The 24,927-nt window shown below is 47.9% G+C and overlaps 2 protein-coding genes across 2 annotated transcripts in view; one reads left to right on the forward strand and one right to left on the reverse strand.

The window, feature by feature from the left end:
• The first annotated feature begins 13,124 nt into the window (after window positions 1-13,124).
• Gtsf1l (gametocyte specific factor 1 like) lies at window positions 13,125-13,644 on the forward strand. The gene is given in 3 exon segments (XM_057781087.1): window positions 13,125-13,400; window positions 13,473-13,519; window positions 13,521-13,644. Coding segments are annotated over 3 exon segments (447 nt in total).
• Window positions 13,645-17,202: 3,558 nt separating this feature from the next.
• The window catches only part of Mybl2 (MYB proto-oncogene like 2), a 36,488-nt gene continuing 28,763 nt past the window's right edge, over window positions 17,203-24,927 (reverse strand). Inside the window, exons 10-14 of the mRNA XM_057781178.1 lie at window positions 23,433-23,532; window positions 21,640-21,753; window positions 20,803-20,904; window positions 19,013-19,162; window positions 17,203-18,509 (exon numbers count right to left, since the gene is read on the reverse strand). Coding sequence (XP_057637161.1) covers window positions 18,381-18,509; window positions 19,013-19,162; window positions 20,803-20,904; window positions 21,640-21,753; window positions 23,433-23,532 — 595 coding nt within the window. The 3' untranslated portion in view covers window positions 17,203-18,380. The remainder of the gene's footprint in view (window positions 18,510-19,012; window positions 19,163-20,802; window positions 20,905-21,639; window positions 21,754-23,432; window positions 23,533-24,927) is intronic.

Genomic DNA, 24,927 nt, shown 5'->3' on the forward strand with positions numbered 1-24,927 from the left:
AAGTGTCTGACATCTTGGGCCCTGACACTAACATCATGAAGCAAAGCTGAGGGGGTCAGGAGCCTCCAGGATACCTTGTGCCTATAGGGAATCAGACCAGCTGCGTCCCCCAGTTAGATCTAATGTGCTTGTACATTCCTATATGGAACCCCTGGGGGCTTGCATCCCCACACTGGACCACAATGGCTTCACACATAACCAGAGCAGACCACTGTCCCACCCCTCTAGGGAAGGAAGCAGGTTTGTCTCAGTGGGGTGGTCCGGACTACAGGAATTAAAGTCACTAGATTTCAAAGAAAGGGATGGCATATAGCCTGAGGCGGTCCCTGAGAGAACGCTAATGGGACCAAAAGAAAACAACAGTCCAGAAAGCTGAAGGTGCCATCCAGATGTCCCACGAATGTCATGAATGTCACTGAGCAAAAAACCTGAGAGGCCTTTGAAGGTTAGATGACCTGGGCCAGAGGGATGTGGTTGCTATGGGACAAAGCCACACCTAGCAACAGCTCCCCGGCTCCAGGTCTGGTACCCCACCTTCCCGGCGCTGGCTCCCAGTCACACCCCTGTCCAGCCGGGCAGAGATCTCGCAGCTCTGCCATGTGCTGCCCCAGATGCTCCAGGGAGCTGATGCAGAGCTCTGTTTTTGTGTCACGCCTGTGGCCACAGCTGAGTTAAAGAGAACGTTCACAGTCATTACGCTCAGAAACCACACACGAGTTCTCTCTACCGGGGTTTCGGAATGAATTGGGGTTCCAACTCTCCTCCCCCCCAATCGCATGCCTGTGCAAAGTAACCTTTTGAAGTGAGTCTAATAATTAGTCATCGTGGCCTAGTTAAAGAAAACAATATGTTCTCCAGTTGCACTGTGTTTCCAGCGAGAGACGGACACTAAACCGTAGCTTTCGCCCTGCCTAGAGAATGCTGCCAGCTGGTCCTGCACCTGCCTTCTGCCTTCCCTGGTTTGGTCTTTAGCTACGCTGCCTCCTAGATGCACCCCCAGCTCTGCCACATCCCATTCCCGTTTCCAGTCTGTGGGCTGAGCACCACGATGCTTCAAGTCCACATGGCTCCAAATCCTCTTTACAAGACAGGCATTTTGCTTCCGTTTGATATTCTGAAGGATCCCAGCCCCCAGCTGCTACTCAGCTCCAGCGGCTGCCCGCTTTCTCCTGCCTCAGCCATGCTGCCTGTTTGCACTTTCCTGTATAGAACAAGCTCACTCCTACCTCAGGGCCTTTGCACGTGAGATGTTCATTTCTAAAATGCTCTGAGTGCCTAGCGAATCTCAGTCCGACCATAACTCTCGGTCACATAGTTCCCTGTAGCAAGCAGCATCTTCAAGGCAGTTGCTGCAGATTCCAATTTCACATTAAATGCATCTTTGCTATTTTATGGTTCTAGACACACAGAAAAATGGGCTTGAGATGGGCAGAAAGGTTGCATCTTGCCCACCACAGCAGAGAGGATGTGAAGGGTTTGATGGGGCTGGGGAGATGGCACAGTCAATGAAGTGCTCATCAGGCAAACACGATCACCCAGGGGTATAAGAAGACCACCGACCTCAGCCTCTGGCCTCCTCACTCACAGGTCCACACCCACACAAACGTATATATACACACCCATACAACCTTACTCATCTGCCCCCAAACACACACACACACACACACACACACACACACACACACACACACAAGTTCTACTGACCTGGGCCCTGAGGATTCAGCTCACCTCTCCTGGCCCCTGAAGTACTGTTTTCCAAACTGTCAAGACTTTGCTATCCAAACCCCCAAGCTGCCCACTCTGCCCACTTGCAGCTTCCAAGATACTGATTGAATGAATTTAGCCCCTGCCCTCTTACACACACACACACACACACACTACCACTGTCCGATGTCCAAGGAATTTTGAAGGGAGATGTGTCCCAGATGCCAGTCAGAAGATCCTTAAGCATCTGTCCCACTGAACGAACCCCTCCCTATTGGGCTGATCTCCCGCCCACAACAGAGGCCACCTGGCAACAGAGGCCAGGGAGGTGCTGCCCTCTCATGGTACTCCGCTGTGTAACAGCAGCAGGCTTCCCAGATTGACGCCAGCCACGTGCGCCGCCTACCGGCTAGTGACACCCTCATCGCCATGTCCGCGCGCACGGGGGTGGGTTGGGGTGGGGGGTGTCCCTCAGACCTCCTTGTTTCAGTCTCTAATGCTGCAATGACCTTTCCTTCACGAACAGAGCATAATCAGTGTTTTCTAAACTTCAGATCTTTTAGTACCACCATCTTTTCGCCCCTCCTATTTTGTGCCACCTTGATTAAATGTATTTATGAAAATAATGGACTAAAAGAGAACCTCGAGGGGCTGGGTATGCAGTTAAGCTGGACGGTAGCTCTTGCCCAGCGATCGATGTCCTCAGTTTGAAACCAAGCACCACAGAAACAACAGCAAAAAATAGCAACTTGAGTTCCCACAGTACATGGAAAAAAAAAAAAAAAAAACAATTTCATTTGCCATAATGGAAGAGAGACAAGCAGAGAAGGGGGGAGGGGTAACTGAAAACAAAATGAGGACTATGAACGTTTAAAAACAAGCCCAGCAAGATGGTTCATGGTTCCTGGCACAACGCCTAACAGCCTGACTTCAATCTCTAGGACCCACACGGTGGAAAGAGAGAGCAAAGGCTTCATGTGTGCCCACACATTAAATAAATAATTTAAGACCACTCTAAAAATTAAAACATAGACATCCCCATGTTGCAAACAAAAATAAGCACTGGCTTCCTGGGTTCAAAGTGACCAACACTGCTAAGGTTCTGGGAGTCGGAGAAGCCCTTGTTTGCCAGGCTGCATTATCTGCAACGCAATAAAGGCAGAAATGTCAAACAAAAAGGAAAACAGAAAAACAATCACTTGGAAACTTGTTTCCTAATCACTCAAATCAAAAGGAAGAAAACGGCAATTATAGGCTATTCAGAACATAATGGGGGCTGAAACTCAGGTAGAGAAACTTGGGGGGTGTAACCAAACCATTTGTTCCCATCGCTCTGTGAGGTTTTGTCATTAAACAAGGAAGAAAGTAATGAAGCCTCTAACCCAAGAGAGGAAACAAGCAGCGAGGTAAACCTGGGGAGGAGAGCAAAACAAAGCTTAAATCCACGAGGCAGAACACGTAAGAATCGGGGTGGACCGGTCTCACATGTAGCTTCTTGTAAAGAGTTGGGAGGGCTCCAGGTTGTAAAGAGCAGTTCAGAGAGCAGAGAGAGAGAGGGAGGAGTGAAGGGGAGTTAGAGAGAGAATGCAGCACAGAGACAGCATGAGAAAAGTGAAAGTGGTTTAGTGCCCGGAACAGGGTACGGTTTTGAGAATAGTGGGGGTGGAGAGGTGGCTCAGCAGTCAAGAGCACACGCTGGTCCCGTGTCCAGAGGCTCACAACTCTGGTGGCTCAACAACAAAGGACCCCAAGCTCTCTTCTGCACCTCCAGGGGCATCCGTACTCACACATGCACAGAGACTGCTCAGACACATAATCAAAAATAAAACAGCTGTTAGTGCGGGAAATAAATCATTGTGGTTCACTGTGAGTGTGAGGTGCACTTAGCATTCATCAGAGGTTCAGGTGAGTGGGAGGCACTTGGCTCCTCCCTCCCCTGGCTGATAGCTGCTGCCTGCTTGTCTCAGAACTGTGAGGGTTGGAGTTATAGCATGTCTGCTATGTGACTGAGCTGGTGATTAGGAAAAAAAAGTACAGAATTTCACCCCGGTTGGGGCTAGGCAACATTCACCCAGTTCCTCCTAAGATTGCAATGACAAACCAAAGTTCAGTTCCCCAGATGAGTTTACTAATGTTACTTGCAGAGCCGGGTGGGGTGGGGTGGGGGTGGTCGGGTGTCATGGGTGGGAACATGGGCAACCTTTAAGCAGTCACACAGGACGACTTCATGGCTGTGTAAATGGTGCTCCCTCCCCTCCTCCTTCCTGATGCACAGGTTTCCATTTCTGGAAAGCTGTTTCTGCACAGGCTATACGTAGCCTTCCCCTCTCTGTGCCTATGTTAATCAACTGTCTGTGGCGTCCCTTGGGAAGAGATGCAGGGCAGATGGACGCTCACTTGCATCATGGATCCTAGCTATGTGGACAGGCCTGAGAAGCACCATCCAAACAGGTGTACATACATCCTTCTCTCTGCTCAGGTTACCATGGTGAGCGACCTCTCAGGTCCCAGGCTCAGAGAAGATGCTGTGAGCAGGTTGCAGGCTGGAGGACCACTCAAGACATCTTTCAGAAGCACCAGCACTCTGATCTCCTTTTGTCACTAATGGACTTAACATCTGCCTGCTGTGCTAATGTGTGTTTGGCCATTAAACTCCCTAAGAGCCTACATCCTGTGATGTGGTTTCCAGGGTGAATGAAGTGCTGCCGCTGCTGTCTCCACATGTGGCCTTTCAGGGGTCCGAGAACTGCACCCTGGGTCCCCTATCATGAAAAGGCACCTTCTGGGTTGTGTGGCGCAAGATCCAAAGCAGTTGTTGATGCCCTGCAGTGCCGTGGCTCCTCTTGAACTGGGCTGCAGGCTTCACGAAAAGGGCATCTGTCACAAGTGATAGGATGTAACAGTTTACCAAGACCCATTCTAAGCAGAACAAACCAGAACTTTCTGTGGGTGTTTCCTCACTCCCTGCACACAGGGAACACTAGAACTCCACCTGAAGCATGATCCTGCCCATGCAAGAAGCCCACACTCTGAGACAGGACCTGGGTTTCTCCCTGGCAGAGGTGGGAGTATGCTCCATGTTGGGAGAAAAGGAAATGCAGACTGAAGCAGGGAGACGAGGTGCATGAAGTTCTGTTCTCCTTCCAGGCTTGGCACCTGCAAGTGTGGGATCTCCTAGACCCCTGGAGCTACCATACTTTGAACATGAAAGGTCACTAAGAGTGGAATTTATCATTTCCTGGTGGCAGCTTTAAAAGCCAGGCCAAGGGGCTAGGGAGATGGCTCAGTGGGCAAGAATACTTGTTGCTCAAGCATGAGGTCCTGGGTTTGAATCTCCAACACTCATGTAGAAAGTCAAGTGTGGGGCTGGAGAGATGGCTCAGAGGTTAAGAGCATTGCCTGCTCTTCCAAAGGTCCTGAGTTCAATTCCCACCAACCACATGGTGGCTCACAACCATCTGTAAAGAGGTCTGGCGCCCTCTTCTGGCCTTCAGGCATACACACAGACAGAATATTGTATACATAATAAATAAATAAAAATATATATAAAAAAAAAGAAAGTCAAGTGTGACCATACACAAACCTATAGCTCCAGCACTGTGGGGGACAGAGATGAGAGGGTCTCTGGGGCAAGCTGGGTACCAGCCTAGCTCTGAATTCAGTGGAAGATGTGTCTTGAAGGAATACGGCAGAGGATTATAGGGCAAACCCCTAATGCCTCCTTGAGCCGCTACACCTGCTCACACAGTGCATACATCACACACATATAAAATACACATACATACATACATACACACACACACACACAGCTAGTGCATTGTTCACCACGTGCTCCTTCACTTTTTAGATGGAAGCATGACCTGCTCCAGAGGGCTCCATCAGCCTAAGGCCCTCTGGCGAGCAACAAGCAGATCCCCTTGAAGCCCTCTCCCAGGCACCTGCCTCAACACGGCATGGTGCTTTACCACTACACAGCATCGTGCTTTACAGACTACTTTTCACCGCTGACCTTACTACAGCCTGGCCCTGCCCATCCTGGTGGTGTCCACAAGGATAATGACGGATGTGGCACAGCTGCGAAAGCTACCTTCTCTGGATTCCTGTGTCTCAGCCTGGGTTTCCACTCCCACGTCTTTGTACGAGGCCAGTAGAAGTTATGTTGCTGTACCCTCCACCCATAAGAGTTAAAGACAGGCCACCATGCTCAACGGCATGTCAGCTCTAACAATGGAGCCACAGCCAGTGATGTCAAGACCCTGTAGGAGCTGAACTCCAGGGCCAAGGTTAGGAAAGATATGGGTAAATGTCATTTAAAATGGCCTCTAAAGAAGGATACTACATTTAAATGTATCAGTTAGTTACTTTATGCTGTAACAAAGGTTCCTGGTAAAGCAACTTAAGGAAAGAAGTTCATTTTGGCTCACAGTTTACGGGGATACAGTCTATCAGGGTGAAGGACGTGGCTGGTCACATTACATCTGCAGTCAGGAAGCAGGGAGAGATGAGCACTACTGCACAGATTGAGTCTCCTTTGTATCTACTCTGTGACGCTAGCCTGTGGGATAGTATAGCCCATACTCAGATAGGCTCTTAGATGATTCTAGATCCTGTCAAGTTGACAATATTAATAATCATCACAAAGTCCAACACAAAGAAAACTACTAAATTTACTGAAAAAAATACTGACAAAGGTTAAAAAATTCAAAGTACCATGAATACATCATATACACACAAGCATACTTGCCTCTTACCCAAGTCACAAAAGTTAGCAGTCAGGAGGATTTAAACCTGAGCAATTAGTCTGATTTCTAGTCCATTACTGATAAGGAAAGTGAGTTCTTTCCCAACCAGCAAGAACTGGGGTGGCAAGCTCTAGAATGGGTCAGCTGGCAAACGCCTGGACTCTTAAAACTACTCAAATAAAGTCACAGCGACCAGTAGACAATATATAAACAAGTAGGAATGGTAAGGTTTCAAGGTTTCATACTTTATTTACAAGAGCAGATCTGGACTCAGGCCACAGGTCAGTTTGTTGAGGCCTGACCTGAAAATACAGATCCTAGAAGATAGCCATGTCCCACCCCCTTCTGTGGAAAAAGTAAAAGCAGAGATTTGATCTAAAATAAGATCAAGCCCATAAAGTGAAGCTCCTGTCATTATTTAGAATTGTGATATATGAACACATTAATATAGAGTAATTGCAATTTACTTCTCTACTTATCTATGATTTGGAATATGACCCCTCAAGAATATGGTCTTTCTACCGACACTCGGATCCTGTAAGAAGTTCAAGGCTTATGTGAAGGCATCAGATCTCCTGAAACTGGAATTACAGGCCGTTGTGAACTGCCTGATATGAGTGCTGGGAACCAAACTTGCATTCTCTGCAAGACTACTAAGTGCCCTTAGTCACTGGGTCATGTCTCCAGTCTCAAGGCTCCTTTTTAGGTACAAACCTAAAATCAGAGAGGTGAGCAGAATGTCAGAGGATCCAAACCCCTTACAGAGACTGGGAAGTAGCTTAGTGGTAGAGCACCTGCCTAGCATGCATGAGACCGTGGGCTCCAACCCAGCACTGCATAAGTTGGGCATGGTCTCTCTCTCTCTCTCTCTCTCTCTCTCTCTCTCTCTCTCTCTCTCTCTCTCTCTCACCTCTCTCTCACCTCTCTCTCCCTCACACACACACACACACACTAACAACAACCATATTATCATCATCCTGGAACCTGGGAACAGAAGGCAGGAGAGCTAAAACTTAAAGACCATTCTTAATTACACTGTGAGTTTGAGGCTATCCTGAGATACATGAGGCACCGACGCAAAAAAAAAAAAACCTACTTATAAGTATGTGCATTGTGCATTTAGAGTTTGGTTCAGTCCTGTGTGAGGCAAGAGAAACAGTAGTAGGGACCCCCAGCATGGGGAATGTTTCCCACGTTGAGCCAGGGTAACAAGAGCTCCAGCTCCATGTACATAGAGATGCATCTGAACCCTTCTATTCCACCCAAGGAGACTTTGAAAGGTTTCCCAGGGTAACAGCAGAGCTGCAGGATAAAGGAAGGCAAGACCAAGAGCCATGTTTGCAGGCCAACCCTTAGGCCCTTATCTACGAGGTACAGAGGCATGCTCAGCTAAGGAGGCTATGACTTGGGTGGAGGTGGTCCATGGCTCTGGATCTCTATGTGGCAAGTTTCTTCAAAGGAAGACACATCTATCTTTAGAGTGACAGAATCCTCCCTACAAAGAATTTTCCAAAGACCATGAATGCTAAGCTACTAAATAACTAGTTAGCTGCAAATGGTGCCACACATCTATACTCCCAATGCTCAGGAGGATGAGGCAGAATTGCCAGTTCAAGGTTAGCTTGAGCTACATAATAGGATGCTCCCTCCCTCGAACCAAAATGAACCTGTATAAACAAGTCCACATGGGCTTCAAACGTGGCTTTTAATCAACTCAGATTTACAAGCTTTAAAAAAATGAAATGACAAACCTCAACATATCTGTCTGCATAGAGCAAGGCAGTGTTGCAGACTGAAAAACAGCCAGAACCTTAGTCGCACAAACTCTAAATACCTGAATTATGAACCAGTGGGGAGGGGCTAGGGAGATGGCTCAATGGGTAAAGTGCTTGCTGCACAAGCGTGAGTTGTGAGTTTGGGTCCCAGCACCCAGAGAAAAAGTTGGGGGTTGGCTCCTTTAATACCAGTGCTGGGGTGGAGGGGACAACTGTATATTAACTACTTTGGTGTTGTAGTGATAGAACACCATGACCAAGGCTGGAGAGATGGCTCAGCAGTGAAGAGCACTAGCTGCTCTTCCAGAGGCCCTGAGTTCAATTCCCAGCAACTAACCACATGGTGGCTGACAATCATCTATAACAGGATCTGATGCCCTCTTCTGGAATACAGGCATATGTGCAGATGGAGCACTTATACACATAAAAAATACATAAATAAATTTAAAAAAAACACCATGACCAGAAGCAAAGCCACCCCTTCTAAACCTACCCAAACAGTGCCACCAACTGGGAACTAAGTATTCAAACATCTGATCTTATAGGGGAACGTTCTCATTTAAGTAACCACATACCCTGTCTCAGTTAGGATTTCTATTACTGCAGTGAAGCACCTTGACCAAAAAGCAAGTTGGGGAGGAAAGGGTTTATTCACCTTACACTTCCATGGCACTGTTCATCACTGAAGGAAGTCAGGGCAGGAACTTAGAGGAGGATCTTGGAGGCAGGAGCTGATGCAGAAGCCACAGAGGGGTGCTCCTTACTGGCTTGCTTCCCATGACTTGCTCAATCTGCTTTCTTATAGAACCAAGGATCATCAGCCCAGGGATGACACTACCCATAAGGAGCCGGGCCCTCCCACATTGATCACTAAATGAGAAAATGCCTTCCAGCTGGATCTCATGGAGGCATTCCCTCGGCTGAGGCTCCTTCCTCTCTGATGACTCTAGCTTGTGACAAGTTGACATGACACCAGCCAGCACACACCCCACTGTCACCAATGGGAACCAATTGTTTAGATATCTGAGCCTATGATAGAGTGAGAGGCATTCTCGGTGGTTAAGAACACTGATTGCTCTTCCAGGGGACCCTGGTTCAATTCCTAGCACCAACATGATGGCTCATAACCATCTGTAACTCCAATCCTAGGTATCCAAAGCTCTTGTCTAGCCTCTATGAACATTGTACATGCAGGCAGTACACCCATATATATTAATTTTTTAAAAGGTTAAAAAAAAACTTTTTTAAAAAAACCTTTTTAAAAAAACCCAAAGAGTACCAGACTCAGTGAGAGACCCTGTCTCACTTAAAAAACATGGTGGTGAGTGACTGAAGAAGACACCCAATGTCATCCGGTAGCCTCTGCTCACACATGCACACACACAAACTTGTACATTTGTGTTCAGCACAGTCTCATAAAAGATACCCAATGTCAGCCAGGCGATTTTGGCGCACACCTTTAATCCCGCACTCAGGAGGCAGAGATGGGTGGATCTCTGTGAGTTTGAGGCCAGCCTGGTCTACAAGAGCTAGTTCCAGGACAGGCCCCACAGCTACCTTGTCTCAAAAAAACAAAAAGAAAGAAAGAAAAAAAGAAAGAAAGAAAGAAAAAAGAAAAGAAAAGAAAAAAGAAAAGAAAAGAAATATAAAGGGAAAGGGAAAGGAAGGGAAGGGAAGGGAAGAGAAGAGTAAGAAAGAATAAGAAAAAAGAAAAGATACCCAGTGTCATTTGGTAGCCTCTGATCACACATGCACACACACAAACATGTACACGCATGTACAGCACACGTCCATAAAAGAAACAGCAGGGGTTTGTCACTACAGGGCTCTGTCACTACAGAAGAAACAATGGGCTAAAGCATAGACCTAAAGAAGTTATGGTTTATCACACAGGAAACATGTGGAAGAAGGTATGAGATGCTGTGCATTCCCGTGAGTATAGCACCAGGGTCCTCAGGGAGGAGGAAAGAAAGTGAGGCAGAGGCAGCGCAAGAGAGGAGGGATGGTCCCCAAACCATCACAAGCTAGTCACACACAGTTCAAGGCGCCGGATAAATACAGAGTGCTAGCACTCTAGTTGATGGGGTGAACCTGGGGGAGCACGAGGAGCCTAGTTCAGGCCCCAGAACCCAGGGGGAAATGCTGCTGGACATAGTGGCACCTGTGTACAATCCAGAGCTAGGAGGTGGAGACTAGCTGACCAGCCAATCGAGTCTAACTGGTGAGATCCAGTCCAGCAAAGGATCCTTTCTCAAAGGAGATAGGCAACGTTTCTGTAGATAATCTCTAAGATAGTTATCTGGCCTCCACATTCATGCACACACATGCATGAGTATACACACACACACACCACACACACACACACACACAGGCATGAGTCTGGGCTCTCAACTCCATGAGTAGAATGATAAAAACAACTGGTCTCAGCTCAAGTGAAAAGAGGGGGGAACAAACTATAGTCAGTGAAAACACTATTCAAGAATAAGGGGAGGAGGTCGCTGGAAAGTTGGCTCAGTGGTTAAGAGCATTTGTTGCTCTTATGAGAAGACCCAGGTTCGATTCCCAGAACCCACATGGAGGATCATGACTGTCTGTTACTCCAAAGATCTAGGACCCTCTCTGACCTCTGAGAGCACCAAGTACACACTTGGTGCACTTACATAATGCAAGCAAAGCAAAACACTTATACACATAATCAAATAAATCTTTTTTAAAAAAAAATAAAGGTGGGACTAGAGAATTGGTTTAGCAACTAAGAGCACCCGCAGCTCATTCAAAGAACCTGAATTCATTTCTAGCACCCACATCAGGGGCTCACAACCTCCTGTAACACCTTCTTCCCACACACATGCGGCATATGCTCACATAGACACATAAACAAAACACATCCCTTTTTTTAAAGATTTGTTTATTAAGCATACAATGTACTGCTGGCAAGGAAGGCACCAGGTCTCATTACAGATGGTTGTGAGCCACCATGTAGTTGCTGGGAATTGAACTCGGGACCTCTAGAAGAGCAGCCAGTGCTCTTACCCTCTGAGCCATCTCTCCAGACCCCCAAATAAATCCTTAAGGGAAGAAAAGGTGAAACAAGGGTGTTGTCGAGCCAACAGAGACAAAACAGTATGTTAACAGAAGTCAGGAAGTTGAACTTGAATCAGAAGGACAGTTCCCCAAGCGGTGTAAGATGCAAGGGGAGCCAGAATAGCAAAAAAGGCACAGATTTGAGAAGGAGAGGCACGGGGGGGAGGGGGGGGGACGGGATGGGACCCTCACAGATACCAAATGACAAAAGCAGCAAAGGCCAAGGAGGCGGTTAAATCAGGATTACCCCTTCAGGAGTGCCTTCCCTTCTTTGGGTATGTCTTTGCTTCTGTGGCTCCTTTGAGAAGCACACAAGCATGCAGGAATCCACGGGGGGCCAAAAGAGAGCATCAGATCCCTTAGAACTGGAGTTAGAGGTGATTGTGAGCTATCAAGGGCACCAGGCACACATGCAGTGCACTTACACACATGCAGGGAAAACACACACAAAATAAAAATCTATTGCCGGGTGGTGGTGGTGCACGCCTTTAATCCCAGCACTTGGGAGGCAGAGGCAGGCGGATCTCTGTGAGTTCGAGACCAGCCTGGTCTACAAGAGCTAGTTCCAGGACAGGCTCCAAAACCACAGAGAAACCCTGTCTCAAAAAACAAACAAAAAAAAAAATCTATTTAAAAAAAAATTGGACATTTCAATTTGTAATTATTAAACAATTAGAAAGTGTACAAAGTGAGGAAGGGTGGAACAATTTCTTCAACACTCTGTACTTAAAATAAGAGCTGGTGTCAGGTGTGTTGCACACCCCGGAGATTGTAGCACTTGGGAGGCTGAGGCAAGAGGATTTAAAATTAGAGACTACCTACACGAAGAAATGACCTAGTAGAGATAGATTGTAGGTACATAGATTGTGGGGTGGGAGGAGAAGAAAAAAATGAACCAAAGACAGCAGAAAATGTAGGTACAGTAGTCTGCTTGCCACAAACACATGAGGCCCCGGGTTTGGTCCCCAGCACCATGTAAACTGGCTACAGCAGCACACGTCTATAATCCCAAGGTAGAGGTCATCCTCATCTACAATCAAGATCCAGGTCAGCCTGAGCTACATGAAACCTGGTCTCAAAAGAGGGGAGGAAGAGAGCTGGGTGGGAGGAGACAAGGAAGGAAAGGAGGTAGGCAGGAGGACTGGCAAGAAGGCTCATTAGGTAAAAGTGCTTGTTGCTAAGCCTGATAACCTGAGTTCGAGCCCAGAACTCACGTGGAGGAAGAAAACCAAGTCCTTTCTGAAAGTAGTTCTCCCACCTCCACAATTATGTCACTACGTGCCACTGCATACAATCAATACATGTAAAAAATATTTTTTTGAAAGATAACACAAAGTTAGTTGATGTAAACTAACATGTATACTGGATTTAATTATACTAATGAAGTCAGAAGATGCAATTGTTCCTGCCATAAACAAATTTAAATAGCAACTTTCCTCGAGGCCATTCCCCCAAGCGATGGACAGTCTTTTCCTGATGTCATAAGCTACCTATTGTGACCACCCATTCTGTCCCTTGACAACACAGGGTAACAGCCCTTCGAGTTAAAGGGTTGTATAGCCTCTAACTTCACCTCCTTGGAAGCTACTGTTTTGGGCTCTTGTATCTGCTTGAGTTACCTTCTCTTACAGCCGTTTGCTGGCTTTCTCTGCATAGCTGTTGCTGACAGAACTTGAAGAGTAAGAATTTCACTCGAGAGTCCCAAGAGCCAAAGCTTGGCGGAAGACGGTACAATCTTTCTTACAAAAAGGCCTTTCCTTGAGAGGTGTGCCACTTATACTTTGGACAGCAAGACAACCTGGCTTCAAATCAAGTCCCCATGGAGCCAGAATCCATAGAAATCTGTCCTTATAACCCTCACCACCGAATCCCACTCAGCAGACTCCAGTACCACCTGGCATCATGCAGGAAGAAGAACCCCAAGAAAGCCAAAAAGATGGCCAGCTGTAAATACAATGCTTGCCACGTGGTCCCCATCAGAAAGTTGGCTGAACATGAAGCTACTTGTGTCAACCGAAGCTCCCTGGAGGAAGAGGACACACTGAGCCCTCTTCACATTAGTCTCCCAGAGCCGCAGACTGAGGACACACTACCGGTCCGTTGGCTTTCTAACCCTGATATATGGAATGTTGACGGTGCCAACTCTCACCCAATGTTCGTGCTTAAGAGTTTTGTTCCCCAAAAACTTGTTTGTGAAAGTGACACACAAGAGTCACAGAGAGACCAAACCCCAGAAGATCCTGGAGCCAGGACCAGGAGGGCAAACCTCTAGCAGGAAGAAGAGGGCTCTCAAATGCGTGGATAGACACGAATCTCAAAATAAAAAACCTGCAAAGTAACTGGCCCTGCTGCTGATTGTTCCAAAAGGGCTTAGGAAGTCTGCGGTAGAGGTGGGGCTTATAACAAAGGTGAGATGGATGTAAGTTGACCCAACTTCCATGGGGAACACTTTGACAGGAACTATGAAAATGATCATCACACACAGGCTTTGATCAAGTAATTGCACATCTAAGAGTTCACCCTGCACAGCCAGCCACATGTAGAAAGTGAGGTTGAGTACAGTTACTTAGTAACGTATTATTTATAGTAGCACTGACTTGCCCATAAAGAGGGCCTACCTGAGGGAATTAGGTTGTAGTTTTACTATCAAGAGAAGGGACCGTGATGAGTCATTTGTAGAAACTGTACAGATGTTGGAAATTGGACATTGCTTGTTCAGAAAGGTGTATAGTTAGGCTTGCTTCACCTTGTAGACTCTCTGGCAGCTACTTGTGTCTATAGGATGAAAAGAGCCAGAGATAACAGCTAAGTCCAATAAAACTGTCTACACAAACAAGAGGCAGCCTGGATTTGGCCGGTGGGATGTAGATTGCCAACCACTGAGTTTAACTGATAGAAAACAAGTCTAGAAAAATCTACATTATAATATGCCATTTGTACAGGGCCAGAGAGGAAGCATGATATATGTGCTTGTATGGCATACACAGGATAAAATAGCAGCATGTCCAGAGGTTTAAGTGCTCAGCACCTGATAAGAGCTTCTTCCTAGACTCTAAACACTGGCTGCTTGGAGGGAGGACAACCAAGGAGTAAGGAAGGCATCTCCCCGTTTTTCGTCTCCGCACACCTGTGCATGTGTTACCTGGCTTACATACATATTTAAAAAAAAAAAAACCCAGCAGCCAGAAGCCATAATTAGGTTTTTGTAAGTTCTTCAGAAATCTTTATGTTTTTAAGACATAGTCTTATGTGTAGCTAGCCTAGAACTAACCATATAGTCTAGTTGACCTTGAACTATGAAATGAGCTGAGGCTTGAGTACACAGGTGATCCACCACATCTAGTTTAGGAGGAAATCTTTTTTTTTTTTTAAGCATAATTTGGGCACACGCCACACCACCCTTACCTCAACTGTTTCCATAATGTTGTGTGCCCCTGGCCCCGGAGACAGCTTTTCTCGGTGTGTTGGATGAGATTACTCAAAGGGTGCAGACAATTTGCTGCACATTTAACCTGACCTGAGTTCAATCTCCAGAACCCACATAAAGGCAAAGAGAATCAACTCCACATGAACTCTGTCCATATGCATACTGTGAATAACACCCCCCCCCCAAAAAAAAACCATACCCAATAACAATTTTAGATTTTTCTTGTGTGTATGTGAATGTTTGCCAGGTCTCAGCAGGCACCCCTGGAGCTGGAGTTACAGGGGCATATAAACTATCTGACAGGGATACTGGGACCTGAACTTAGGTCCTCTGGAACAAGTGTTCACCAGCCCCAAATAATAAATAAAATTTAACAAGAATTTAAGTGTACTAAGTAGAGAACAGCCAATGGGAAGTCAGGGAAAGCCTTGGAGGGATAGATGTATAAGGCCAGGAAAAACATCTGGTGTGTGTTAAGAGCAAATTAGTCATAAAAGACCTTACTATCATAAGGTGATTCTAGTGTCTTAATCTTTTGTGTATGTTTGTTACTAGGGACCCAGGGCTTTGTGCCTACTAAGCACACACACTACCACTTGCTACACCTTTAGCCTACTTTTATATAAACTTGAAGCCATCCATAAGGAAGTTTAAATGAATATGCCAAATGCAACGTGACACCCTGGGTTGAATAGAGAGACAGGTGAAATCCTAGGAAGCCTGGTGTTTGCGGATGGTTTTACACCAGCCATTCTTTGGGTTTTGTGAAATGCACCACTATCTGGCCAGATGTGAAATGTTGGCTGGAACTCATCACATGATCTCGGTAGGTCTTCTGTGCACTTAAAATGTCAAAGTAAAAACTTCAAAATGCAGAGTGAACCCAGAAGGGTGTGAGAAAGGCCTCCGTTGGGTCCAGTTTGGGCTGAATCCGTCCTGTCACCAGATGGGAAGTTCCCGTCAGCTGCTGTCAGCAGGGCAGCAGAGGATCTACAGTCCTGACTATAAAGGACTGAGTGGCTCAGCAAACTGAGATCAGGGAAGCTCTGCATCAATGCTAGCCGTCACGGCATTGTTCAGCCATCCATGCCAGTCTTCCAAGTCTCACCGACACTCTCCCTCATTGCAGGCTGGCCCAAATCCAGATTCCAGCCATCTGCTGTTGCCTAGGCCTACTTCAGTCCTCGCCCTATCTCCAAAGAACTGGGAGACTACACCTGCTACATGACAAACTACCTCCAATTAGCATATGAATTGCTTGCTTCCTCAAAGTCTATAACCAGCTGGTTTGGGTAGTTTAGCACACTCCCTTGAGTCTCAGTGATAGCAGGAATCTTGTCTCCCTTAGATTTTCCCAGAGTCCCAAGTGACCCTGGCATCCCAGGATGCCTCAGTCATCTTTACCTTGGGGCCATGTTATATACAGGCCACCGTTTGGATCTTGTTGGCTGACCCCTGCCCAACTTTGAGACTGTTCCTACTTAATGTTCACATTTTGCTCCCAGCACTGAGCTCATCACATTAGGAAACACCAACCGGGGGTGGACCCAACTGATGAAGGCCGAAAGGCCTCACCTCCAGCTGGCTCCCTGCAACAATCAGAACTAGGTACTCCCATCCCCTGTGGGTTCTCCCTTTGTATAATTCCTGAGAATAAGACCAGAGGTAGGATTTGCATGTGTGTGAGAGTTGTGTAGCTTGGTCTGTTTGTGGGGCTCCTAACAGTGGGATCAGGACCTGTCCTTGGTGCTTATTTTTGAGACCCTTCTCCCCATGCTGGGTTGCCTCACCCAACCTTGATGCATGGGGAAGAGCTTGGTTGGTCCTGCCTGAACTTGATGTGCTATGCTTTGTTGACTCCTATGGGAGGTCTGCCCCTTTCTGAATGGAGACAAGAGTGGATGGGGCAGGGGGAGAAAGGAAAGGGGGAGTCAAAGGAAGGAGGGAGGGGGAAAACTGGTTGGAACACAAAATAAAAATAATTTAATTTTTCCTCATTTAATAAATTTTTTTTCTCATTACATTTTAGTCAAAAAAAAAAAAAAGCCAGAGGTAGGAAAGGGCATTGGGTGGGGGCTCTTAGACCAGCTCAACAGCATAACCAAGGACTTCCAGGGGCCTGGGCTCCTTATTAAGGTCTCTGGACCCAAGAACCTGCATCTCCAGCCAGCAGCAGACAGCCACAATACTCTTGATCTTGGTGGGAACCTCTGGAAACAAGGCAGTGCAGGCCTCTTCCCCAAGGAAGCTGACAGCCTTTTATGGCAGAGGAAAAGAGAGAAAAACAAGAAACACTCTGGTGGCTACTCTTCATTGTTGGCTTGGGTGTGTTTGAGGAAATTCCAGGGATTTATTAAAGGGAAAGACCCACCCTACATGCAGGTGGCAGCACCCACTGGAGAGCCCAGACTGACTGAGAAGCCTGGTAAGCACTAGCAGTCTTCATCCTCCGCTTCACGGTAGCCACCACACCTTCGCTAGCACTGACCAGGAGCCAACATAGCTCCCCTCAGCCCCCATAAGTCCCTTCTTGGTCCTGGTAGTGAGAAAAGCACGAACAACCACAGGGGTGAAGCAGGTGCGGCTCAGACACATAGCACAGGGGTGAGGCAGAGATAACCTACCTGAGCATGGGGCTCAGGCACAGGCTGTAGGAGGCAGTATGGGAAGAGCAGAGTCTGTCCCCATCATCCCTTGCCTAAGAGCAGGGAAGTGTCTGAACTCTGGAGCACTGGCTCAGGTGTGTCTTGAGATGGTATCTCTTGCCCTATCAGAAAGGATCTGTCTCTAGTCTTCCCTGCAACCTGGACTCGGTATAGGTCTCCCAGAAGTACACCCAATCTCCAATCCAAAGACACTCATGCAAACCACTGATCTTCCTGATGTAAACATTAGGCTCAGCATCTCTCTCTTCAAGCTCACCAGCTATAGGCCATACTCCATCCACTGACCCTAACCAAGGGAGGCAACAGCCTGAGCAATTGTTCCCACAACCTCAGACATAGAGCTCCAGAGCTAGGCAGCCCTCTTTCTGCACACTGGCCACCAGAGTTGGACGGTTCTCCCAGTCCTTTCCACCTTCCAAGAGGCTCTCACCCATCCCCAACTTCAACCCCACCAAGAGTTCCTAGGAGATTTGCAGAGCTTTCCACAGGCCAAGTTCTGAGGACAGAGGTCCACATACCTGCATGTCAGAAGAAAGCCACTAAGGCACTTTAAGCAAGGCCCAGAAGGCGGAGTCAGGGCTGCACAGGGAGAAGGGTACTTTATTGTGGAGAGAATGGACCAAAAGGGGATGGAAAAGGGAATACTCCTAGCCACGTCCCCTATCCTAAGCAGGGGTCTGAGATGAAGCCGGTCCTGATGAGAGCTTGGGAGAAGCTAACAGGGTTCCTAGTGGTATTGGGGATAGAACAGATAGGCCCAGGAGTGGGATTTTGTTCTTTTAGCACCAGGAACTAACTTCCCAAAAATAGACCTGGAGACAGGATATAGTGTGTGTTACTTCTGCTGCCACCTGAGTAGTCTGAGGAGCTGGCAGCAGGCGACTTCCTGAAGCTGATCATCTGAATGTGATTTCAAAGCAAACCTCACCCCCCACCCTAGCCCCTGTAAACATGAGAACAGATCCGTGCCCTCCAAGCCCCTTCAGGACAGGATGAGGGTCCGAGATGTGTGGCTGGGCTTCAGGCGGCCCAGGAGCTGCCGGGCTTTCTCTTGCATGAAGAGCTGGTCTTTGGTGCCCCCACAGGCCACCATCTTCCAGGCGCTGGTCATCTGGTAGGTGAGAGAGTTAGCTCAATAACAAACCCTGGTCCTCCTGGGTAGTAAGGGTAGGGACATTTCTAGAGCCCTCCCTCTGGATGCTGGAAGCCAGTTTATGCTCCCTCCATTTTCTTTGGTGGTCCTGGGGAAGTCATGCCTCATCTGTGGGCTTAATAGTAAAGCAGGAGGCTGAGACAGGAAAAAGTATGCAGGACCTGCTGGCCTCAGGAGAAGCCACAGCAGAACAGATGAGGACACTGGGATGCAATGACCCAGGTTCAGCACTAAGTAAGCCAAATACAGATAATGACCCAGTGGCAGGTTAAGTTCAAGCCTCAGGAAGGAAATGGAGCTAGATGCATCTTTTCAGGTGAGGCCAGGAATGGCTTCCCATAGGAAGTAGCAGTTGGACTAAGATTATAAAAGTTAATCAGGCAAAGAGTCACAGGAATGCAGTAAAACATTCAGGCCCTGAGGCAAAAGGGTAGCAGGACCTGTTTACAGCAAGCACTCACAGGGGCAGGGGCTGGAATATGGCTCCGGGGCTTCTGGGTGGCCACCACTTTCTCAGGTTTGGCCTGCAGGAACCCCTGGTTGAGCAGGTTGTTATCCTCTTTGATACCTGGCAGGGTGAAGCTAGAGGAGCTGGATGGGACACTTGTTGCCTGAAATCAAAACCAAGTTAGTCACCACTTTGCCACAAGATCTTTGCCAGGGGAAAATAAAACAGAAACACAACCTGGTACCCCAGCATCCCCACCCTGCTGAGATCTGGAGCAGGGTATCCACCCTCTAAGCCTCCGTTCCCTTTCAGATAAGGAGTTCAAACACATTCCCTTAATCTTTTTACTTAAAGGAGTATCTATGAACTGATCATTTCGGAGCCCAGCAATGCCAGCTCTTGTCACATGAGGTCCAACACAGTACTCTAGGCTTCCTGGTTCAGAAACACCCCTAAGCATCAAGTGGAATGTGCCATGGACTCATAAAGCACCCCTGCTCTGCTCACTGGCTTGCTTTCCTTATGTTCCACTTGGGGCGAGGGGCCCAGGAGTCAAGACCACAGGCTAATTATTCCCTACAGCAGAGTGGGTTCAACCCCCAGCACTCTTAAAACCAAACAAAGTGTGTGCCTTTGGAGGCAGCCAAAGGCCTGGCTGAAGGGAGCGAGTCCCCCACTGGGCAGGGCTCCCTGGAGAAAAGCTTTTCTAGAAGGACGACAGCCCTACCTATAAGATCTGTTCAGCAGTTCATCTCCTTCATTCATGCTCCCACCCATCACTGCCTCACTACTGTGCCGGATGTCAGGCCCAAAGGAAAACTCCAATCCCCCAAACTCCAAAAGGCTGTCCAAACATCAGAAATGAGCTCAACCTAGACCTACATAGAAGGATTTCTGGCAGTTAGATAAAAGCCAACATTTCTCAGGAACCTGTGAAGCCGGTTCCCCTCCACTGGGAACATATGGTTACTTGTGGGGCCTATCATATATCAAAGCTTATCTGGTCTCCAGGCTCCCTCCCTATCACAAGTACCTGTTACTCATTTCAAAGACCAGGCCAGCATCCTAGCCCATCTCATCTCCTCCCTTACCCCAAAATCCCAGTTCCCTCCTGGCAGCTACTCCTTTTCCTTATAGCCCTGTCATTCGTGCTGTTTTCTCTGTTCTCTACCCCATGCTATCCTCCCCTCTCTTGCAGATAGCCCTGGTCACGTCTAGTCTGCTGTTTATGTACAGTCTATTCTTTCTCTGCTCTGGATTTTTCCAGACACCTCTGGCTATTCTCTCTCTCTCTCATATCCAAAATAAAAAAATCTTCCCCTTAACCATAAAGCAGAACTGCCATACCATCAATTTATACACCAGGCCACATCCCATCAGCTCCGAGGGACCAGCAGTAGCACAACACCTAGGCTCTTAAAGGCAGTGACTTCTTTGCCCAGATGAGCAAGGCTGGCCTGTAGGCCACATAGCAGTTGCTCAGGGTTGAAGTGCCTCAACCACCCAGCTGGGCTTGGGGCCCATGTGGTTGGCACTCAGTGGGCAGGGTGGTGCTGGGGGTCTAGAATGTTCTAGCAATACAACTCTTGCCAAGTCAAACCTAGGAAAGACACATCAGGACTCTCAGTGAAGTTCAGGCTGGGTGCCCTGACCTGCCATCTCCTGCCAATCTTCCCAACACTGGGCCCAACCGGAGAACCAGAAACCCACCCCATCTAGAGGGTCCTCTCCATGACCAGACAGCTCCAAAGGCAGAAGGTTCCCGAGGACCCATGAAGCAGGTGGTTACTGTCACCCCCTTACCAAGGACAGAGTTTTGGGAAGTGTAGACATCAGCTTCCCATCTTCATCCACAATGTCAAGAGCCAGAGACTTTCGAACTTTCTTTATAGGGCTTCGCCGCAGCTGAGGGTTAGGGAAGAAGAGGATGGGTGGCGTGAGTAGTCAGGTTCCCCATGGTCAGCGCCTCAATGACCACAGTCATTGAGTCAGGACTTGAGAGTGTGTGCAGTCAAGGCATAGATAGCTAGCAGTTCTTGCTCTAGGGATATGGGAAGACCAGGAGACCTTGGCCACACTAGACTCTGACCCAGGTGGTCCTTACCCCGCCAGACACTGTGGGTCCTTCCCAGCCTCACTGCCTAGCTCCATCATCTCCCCCTAGGGAGAGCAGTCTAGGGAAGAACACAAAAGCAAGGAGATCTGTGGCAACAAGAGCAGCCAGCCAGTGTAATGGGAAGGAAGCAGACCACGACTGGTATCTCATCACATGGCCCTGTGAATCCCACCTCGCCTGACAGAACCCCCCACACGCTGCCTTTATGGCTGAGGTACCCATTCTGACCCTCTTCCTAACTCACTCTACCATCTGAAAGGAACACTTGGAATCTGACCCCCTCTATTCCCTCATCCCACATACTGTACGCCTGTCTCCGTAGTCTCACTTGACCACTACTGCACTCGGCACCCCCTGGTCCAATCCACTTCAGAAGGGTGCATCACTCAAAGTGCAGGAGGACCCAGGGAAGAGGCCAGGGCCCTCTGAAAGGTGCACTCCCTCGTTAGGGCACGGGTACCCTGCCCTCGGGGCTGACTTTCTAGGCCAGCTGCCCAGGCAGTAAGTGCTCTCAAGTCACTCACCCCAGGCTTTCTTTTCTGCTTCTCAGGCCTCACATCATCCTCAATAATAAGCTCAATGCCAGCCTCAGAACGTAACACTTCCTTCAAGTCCTCTTCCAGGTGTGGAGTCTGCGGCTGTGGACAGATGCAAGGGTGACCCACATGAGACCCATTCAGGCTGTGCAGGTCTAAGAGAGGTGGATGGTTCTAGGCAAGCAAAGGAAGCCTACACCAGGACACTGACCTCACTTGAATTGTTCATAACCTAGTGGTCCTGCCTTAGACAGCTGGACGAAGACCTTGACCCTGATGACCTACATGTCTAGAAGAGCAGCTTTACAGCTCCACATAGCCCTGTGCAGCAATTTTCATGTCTACAGAGCAGAAGCTCAGGCTCATATGTATCAAAAACCTGACTTGGGCCACAGCAGTTATTATAATCCAGATGCTTGAGCCCGGTCTTCTTTGAAGTCCCAGGTCCTCAAGGGTCGATGCAGAAGCACCACTAGAATCCAGGGATTTCAGACAGCACCCATCTATAACCTCAGCACTGTGATGTTGGCCAAGACAGGAGAAATCAGCCTGGACAAGTTCAAGAACGGTCCTGATAGTGTTAGTTTTCCATTAACTTGATACAAACTGGAGTCATATGAGAGGAGGAGACCTGAGAAAAGGTTTCCAACCAGAATGGGCTGGAGGCAAACCTCTTAATTGACGTGGGAGGGCCCCATTGTAGTCCTGGGGTGTATCAGAGAGTAACTGAGCAAGTCATGAGGAGCAAGCAAGTACAGAGCACTCCCCCCCTTAGCAACTGCACCAGCTCCTGCCCTGACCTCCCACGGTAGGCTGAAATAAGCCCTAGCTCCCTGAGGTTGCTTTTGGTCAGCATTTTACCACAGCAATAGAAACCCAAGACACTGGACTTTGTAGACAAAAGCTATCTTAAAAAGAAAGAACCTACATACACCAAAAGCCCAAGTTCCTTCTGTCCTTGTTCTGCACTAACTGGGACATTATGTGTCTTGTTTCCATTGCTCAGGTGCAGAAGCTCCAAGTAACTTCTCTACCCTCAGGGAGCAAAGACTTGGAGAGACAGTGAACACTCATGGTGACACTTCAAATGCCATACAAAGAGCCAGCACTGTCTACTCATCTACAGCCACCAAGAACAAGCCTGAAGGGCGACCTAGTTCAACAGACACCCAGTAGGGACAGTATTAACTAGTACTCATGACCAGTACCAGTTTCTAGAAGCCCCACTTGACCTAGAATCAATGAGATAACCTTCATCTTTGCTGAGGCTCTCCTTCTCTCCTCCCCATGTAGTGCAGACTGGCTCACAATAGCCTTGCCTCAGCATCCTGAGTGCTAGATTAAAGGCAGGGACCACCATACCTGGCTTCCACCCCCACCTTTTAAATAGGGTCTCATGTTGCTCAGGCTAGCCTCAAATTTTCTAGGTAGCTGAACTTTTGATCTGTCTGTCTCCTCCACCTGCCAAGAACAGGTATTACAGGTGAGTGTCACTACGCATGTCTTGGCCCTTTTCTTTACAGTAAGAAAATCTGTAGGTATTTAGGTGGCATGTGTTTTAATGTCCACATCCCCTGTTCTACACAATTTCACCAAGATACCACCAACTCTACCGTCAGCCAGTTTCTGCCTGTCTGCCACACTGAGGGTACTCAGGAAATGCAAACAAGTAGAAACTGTACCTTGTGAGAAGACTATGGAGCACTCAGAGAGAAAGGGGCTCATCAGCCCATGTCAGATGAATCCACCCCACACAGAGTCACAGCAACCATGGCACATACCAGGGGCTTTAGTGGTCCGTACTTCTCCAGGGCATTCTTGAACGGGGTTGGCGTGTGGGGAGTGTTGTCCATGGAGTACTTCTGATCTGGGGTTACAAACCTGCCAGGGGCCAGAGGAGGCTCAGCCAAACGAAAGAGTGAACTCCCACTTTCCCAGTCATGACCAGGGCCCCCCAACTCCCCCCAGATACTCTTTCCTATTACTTTGGTTCAAGGGTGCCTGCCTGACTTCCTGCACAAGTCTAGGTCAGGGACCTAGAGGAAGGAAAGAGGGGGGAGGAGACCATGACAATGATGGAGAGTGCTGCCCATCAAAGTACAGTCTGGGGACTTCCCAGATACAAGGCAGACCTGCAGTCATATTTCAGGCCTGGGAAGCAAGCCCACAACCCTATGTGTCCTCTCTATAGAAAGTATGTGGTACTAGGTACGAGACAGCCACAATCTCCACTGGTTCTCTCAGACCACCATGGTGGGGGCAGAAATGTGGAAAGAACACATGTACAGTTCTTCCATGTTCTCTCTCCACCTGCTCACAACTCGGGGGCCATGCTGCTCCTTACACAAAGGCATGCATGCCTCCACCCTCGAGCTCCAGCAGTTCCCTTCTCAGTTCAGCTGTGCTTCCAAGGGGCTGTCCCTGATCTCTGGCTATAGTGGAACCAGTGGGCAACTTTCCCTTCAGAGACCAGTGTCTACTACCAATAAGGACCATATCTTGATGTGTGCTGTTTAGACAGTCCCTAATTTACAATTACAGCACAGCACACACCAGCAGCATTGTGCTTCTCACTTTCTGTACAGTATAAATTAGCAAAACAGTCTCTTGTACTAGGTTTTGCACTGGAGTTTCTCAACTGCAGGGTTAGCAATCAAATACATTTAAGGCAGGAGAGGCTAAACTATTTTCTGGAAGTTATCTACTAAATGGATTTTTTCTTTTTTTAAATTTTGTGTGTGTGTGCACGCACATGCATGCGTGTCTGATTTTAATTATGTACACCACTTGAGTGTAGAAGCATGAGGAACTCAGAGAAGGGCATTAGATCTCCTACAACTGGACTTACAATTGGCTGTGAGTCACCATGTATGTACTGGAAATTGAATCAGAACCCTTTGCAAGAGCAGCCAGTGCTCTTAACCAGTGACTCATCTCTAGTCCTGTAACACTCAAAGGCATTTTCCACTTTTCTCCTCCCCCTGCTGCACGGTAAGCACACACTTCATCACTGGCTCTATCACAGCCTCCATGTAGGACATTTTAAAGTAGTGTTGGGTCTATTCCACTGTAAGGTGAGAACACCAATATCCGTTGTTAGTAAACCATTCCTTCTACTAAGCCACAACCTCTGTGACATGACGGAAAAAGTTCTGGGCACAGTGGTGACCGTACCTGTGACACCAGCTATTGGAGAGGCAGAAGCAGGAAGATAGTAAATCAAGGTCAGCCTGAGGCCAGTGTAAGACACACGAGGGCCTTTCTCAAACAACAGCA

Source organism: Chionomys nivalis, chromosome 9 (assembly GCF_950005125.1).
Source record: "Chionomys nivalis chromosome 9, mChiNiv1.1, whole genome shotgun sequence".
Lineage (NCBI taxonomy): Eukaryota > Metazoa > Chordata > Mammalia > Rodentia > Cricetidae > Chionomys > Chionomys nivalis.